At 41.4% G+C, this 4,700-nt stretch overlaps 1 protein-coding gene across 1 annotated transcript; it reads right to left on the bottom strand.

Annotated features, from left to right (window-relative positions):
* Nucleotides 1-726: 726 nt before the first annotated feature.
* LOC310786369 (14 kDa phosphohistidine phosphatase) lies at nucleotides 727-2,717 on the bottom strand. The gene is made up of 3 exons (XM_083647575.1): nucleotides 2,554-2,717; nucleotides 1,993-2,117; nucleotides 727-1,135 (listed from the first exon to the last, which is right to left on the bottom strand). Exons 1-3 carry the CDS (start codon nucleotides 2,699-2,701, stop codon nucleotides 1,043-1,045), a joined length of 366 nt encoding a protein of 121 aa, XP_083503701.1. The 5' UTR covers nucleotides 2,702-2,717; the 3' UTR covers nucleotides 727-1,042.
* Between the last annotated feature and the right edge of the window lie 1,983 nt (nucleotides 2,718-4,700).

Genomic DNA, 4,700 nt, shown 5'->3' with positions numbered 1-4,700 from the left:
ATCCATCCGAAAATGGACAGAATTATAAAACGGATAGATGTATGTCCGTTGCATGTACAAGTAACCTACTTGTACCGCAGGTGGCGGTAAGCACCTTGAAGGTGTCAGCGACCCACCTATAAACTGAGAGAAGAAAGCTGGCATTAGCTAGCTGTTAGCTCTGTATGCTACATTACTAATGTGGCGATAAAATGCCACTGATGACCAGTCTGATCTAACAGTCGGCGAGTTGGAGTCATGCTGTTTCCATAAAGGGAACCAGCTTTGATATCTGTTGGCTGGTTGTTGATATTGGGCATTGTGGCTCTAAAATAGCATTCTTATCGATGTGGACAACTGTCATGGTGCGACTTCCGCTCAGCCATTTGTGCTCTGAGAACACCTCCTCGACTCTGATTGGCTAAACGGACGGTGACTATCCATCCATCCGTCTATCTGATACGTCCATCCAGAAAAAGTTCAGCCCTCTTGAACTTTTCTGTCCATCAAAACATATGCAAATTTGCTGGATACGTACACTTCATCAGTGCTCCACTGACAGACGGACAGCTGTCTGGAAAATGAATGGAAGTGAACAGAGAAATGAACGCAGACGGACAGACATCACGGATCAGTGTGGCCACCCCCTTATGAGCAGTTGGTAACCATAGTAACCATCACAGAACTTATCAGCATACGGTAGTTAGTAGTAACCATATTAAGGGTCACAGAACTGTCACAGGATCAAACAAGGATGGTGTTTTTTAATTGTTTACTGCATGTTTACTGTATACAGGAGGGCCAATGCATTAACTAGTGCTATTCATGTTCAAATTGACGCATATGTACATAGACGTTTAAAGGCCCTGGAAACAAAAAAATAAATATTTTTGTGTTTTGAGTTTGTGACACAGAAAATGTTATTAACCACCCACTCCTGTGGTGCTAAGACTTTTCACATCAGCAACTCCTTTCCAACATGTGCAATGTGTTTAGAAACAAATCTCTAAATTGGGTTTCCAGGGACTTTAAGTGAGATGTAATTACTCTGCAGGTGTCCACCCTATTTTGTGTCATCAGACCAGGTGATCTCATAGTCACTGAAGGCACTCTTCAACTTCTCTACAGACACAGCATGGTCTGCTTTGCCAAAGGCCTGAAAAGAGAAAACAATGAGTTTAGCACTTTCAAACATTGATGTAGCCTCATAGCATTTACACTGTCCATACTACTTTATCAAAATGGCCAATTTTGTCCCAATCACTTTTTAAAAGCATCATTAAAAATGTTCTGAAAAATAGTTTGCACCAAGAAATGTTAAGTAACAAATGAGAATGCATTGAGAAAGGTTTATTTGCACGATAAGAAGACATACAACGCAAGAAACATTGTAAAAAACAAAAACAAAAAGTAACGCTATTCCTTCAGTTGTTGATATTGGATATTGTTATGGCTGGGATGACTGACATACTTCTACAGTAGATGTGATATTGGCATTGTTGGATTGACATGGTGTTGCAGCTGTGGATGTGATGGATGACTGTACATATGTGGTTGACGTTAAAGGGCGAATGTACACCGCCTCCGGAGCAGATGCGGTACGGCTGCGAACAGACCCACACTCATGTATCTGTCAGACGTAGCGGGATACGACAAAAATAGAACAGGTGCCTAATTTTTCCGTACAAAACTCGGCAACTAACACAAAACGATAGATGGATAAATAGCACTACAGGTGAGAGAAAAAAAGATGTATTTTGGATTTTAAGGTGAGCTGTCCCTTTAAACGGCACAAGCAGGAAGGAATCTATGGAAAATGTATCTCACCTCACTGGGGAAGTTCAAGTGTTGGCTCATTCTGACAACTCAAACTTCCACAATGTTGTTTGATCTGAAGACCGTTTGCATGTTTTTACAGCCCTGATGTCTTCACCAATTCAACACTAAAGTGTGTAGTAGCCTACAGTATAATTTAGCTTCTCCAGTCAGAAGTTTCTCCTCTGCATCACTTACAGTCGACTCTCCAAACACCCTGAGTTTCTTCTCCGTGTTGTTGTGCTCTATCTTCCCTCCTCCAAGGCACTGACACTCCATTCCCAAGGCCTCCATGGCTGGGCTGACCTTCTCAAATATATGATCTGGAAATCACACACAATCTGGCAGGTCATAGACAGCCATGAATGCTCAACAATTATATGTAGCAAATTCAGACCAAATTAAAACTACTTTGTCTTATAGTCTCAAATCCAAGCTTCTAGTTGTAGCTATAGCCTGCTATTAATAACCAAAAATCTGGTGCAACAGCCAAATGTATCATTTTACAATAGCATTGCACTGGCTTAGCATTGCATCTCTGTTTGATGTGCAGTTATTGGTGCAGAGAGACCAATACAAGGGGTTAAACTCGACTATACTCGTTGCACCATAGTCAACTATAGAGTCGACTAATGGTCCATACAATCTGTCAGGCTGCATTTGTACAAAGTTGTAGTTGAAATACTGCATTGGCGTTGCAGCTAGAAGCACTTTCTGTCGGTGAGTGTAGAGCAGCTAACAGGCTACTGAACAACTTACTGTGATACTCTGCACTTTTAGTGCCTCGCACTATGTCTTTGTGCAGATCGCCATCTTTAACGTTCACCCTGACTAGAATGTACTTAAAGGTTCCCTCTGGATCGATCTGGACATCAGGGACTTTAGCCAGAGTGTCTGCTGCAGCCATAGCGCCTGTCTGATCCTCTTCCGACCACAGACGTCAGACAACATGCTCTGCTCTCAACTTCCACCGAAGCCTTATTTGGACTGGGGCGGTCCTTTCCTGTTTAAAGAGACAGTGGCGATCCAACGTGACGCCCTCTTCCGGGTTAGGGATGCGCACCAAGAGATTTCATCCGGCTTTTATTTTTCATAGACATTTGGTCAAATGCTTATTGAAATAGCTTTATTTAGTGAAACCAAGCGATTCAGCTATATTTAGAATCAGGAGAGACCATACATTTCACTCAGAGCAAAAGAAACAAAAAACATATTTTTTTTAATGTTTTGGTCAGAGTGAAATGTTCTTTGTTTCTAAATATAGCTGAATCATTTGGTTTGACCAACTTACAAGCATTTTATGAATTGTCTATGGGAAAATGCAGATGAAATGAGTCCGGAAGTAACTTTTTGCTTCGGACCGGAGGAAGTCCGAACCGGTGATTGGAGAAATATACGAGCGGATGTCCTGCCTCGACACCACACCACACCCGGGACATCCCCCCTATCATCGCTCATTATTTTCCCTGAGTTTCTCTTTCCCTTTTGACCAAGTCCTCCATGCTCGACGTACAGACGTTTAGGCGGAAGCATTTGAAAATTGCGAGAGCCAACCGTCTGTTTTAAGACTAGTGTTTAGCAGGATAATCTTCACAAACGTGGACCACTTTTATGACTTTTGAAGCGTAAATGCATTTTTTAAATGCCGGGACAACCATCGATCATGAATCCCTATCACGGGGTCTCAACACCAGTCTCAAGATGAGCAAATCCCACCAGCGACTCTACTTCCTCCGGCAGCTCAAAAAGTTCAGGGTCAAGATGTATAGCCTACTATTAAATTAGATCCAAGAAAAAAACCCATCTGTAACGCAATGGTACAGATGGGAGACATCTTGTAGACATCTTGAGAGTACTTCCTATGGAGAGACTCAGTACCAGAATAAAAGATCATGAAAACAACTTTATGAAAATATGGCAGCCACTAATAGATTACTTGCCCCAGGATCTGAGCAATATACTCCAAAGAGGAAGTATGGCGGTAGAGTGGAAAGCTCCGGAAACCCTTTTACATTTCACTTGAAATGGAAAGTTGCTTGTATGAAGAGAGGATGTGTGTGTGGAAAATAGCCTACCAAGCAGTAGTGATGTGTGTGTTGAGGATATCCAAGACAAAAATGTATAATCTTCCGACTAACCCCCCTTCCCCCCAACTTTGTTGTCTTTTGTCGTTTTGTTTTGTTTTGGGATGTATTTGTATTGCGATATGTCTGTGTTTTTTGTGGTGTCTGTCTTTTATATGGGTTATTAATCATAGCCATACTAGTTTATCTTTTTGTTCTAAATGAATAATGATGATGTAATCTGTGAAAAATAATAAAAATTTCAATATAAAAACCCCCCACTTCTACAGGTCGGCTATTGAGAGTGTGCTCACCATCTCCACGCTTGTCTGGTTTGGTCACACAACAACTCAGGACAAGACTCGGCTGCAAAGAGTACGGTGTGCATCTAAAATCACCAGCTGTAGTCTCCCATCACTTTATTCCACAAGAATAATCAGGAAGGGTAATAAAATCATAGCAGACCGCTCTCATCCGCACACTACCTCTTTAACCTCCTCCCATCAGGCAGGAGATACAGGAGCGTTAAATGCAAAACATCTCGCTTCAGAGATAGCACCTACCTCCAAGCCATAAAGGGCATGTGAATTTGCACTGAATCATTATTATGTATTACCAATAGAGAGGCAAAGTGGAACGGAAGTGGAAATTCATATCAACTATGTTGACATGGCAATAAATGTATTGAATTCAATCTTGAATCTTAAACGAGATTTTCAGAAAACGTTTCAAAAGTCATAAAAGTGGTCCTCGTTTGTGAAGATTATCCTGCTGAACACAAATGACCACTCCCACAAACCTTTGTTAACACAACACTTATTTCATGCATTTAGGGCCTAAATG

Source organism: Poromitra crassiceps (assembly GCF_964638095.1).
Source record: "Poromitra crassiceps genome assembly, chromosome: 12".
Taxonomy (NCBI): domain Eukaryota; kingdom Metazoa; phylum Chordata; class Actinopteri; order Beryciformes; family Melamphaidae; genus Poromitra; species Poromitra crassiceps.
The sequence above is the reverse complement of the archived record's forward strand: the minus strand, read 5'-3'. Positions and strand labels throughout refer to the sequence as shown.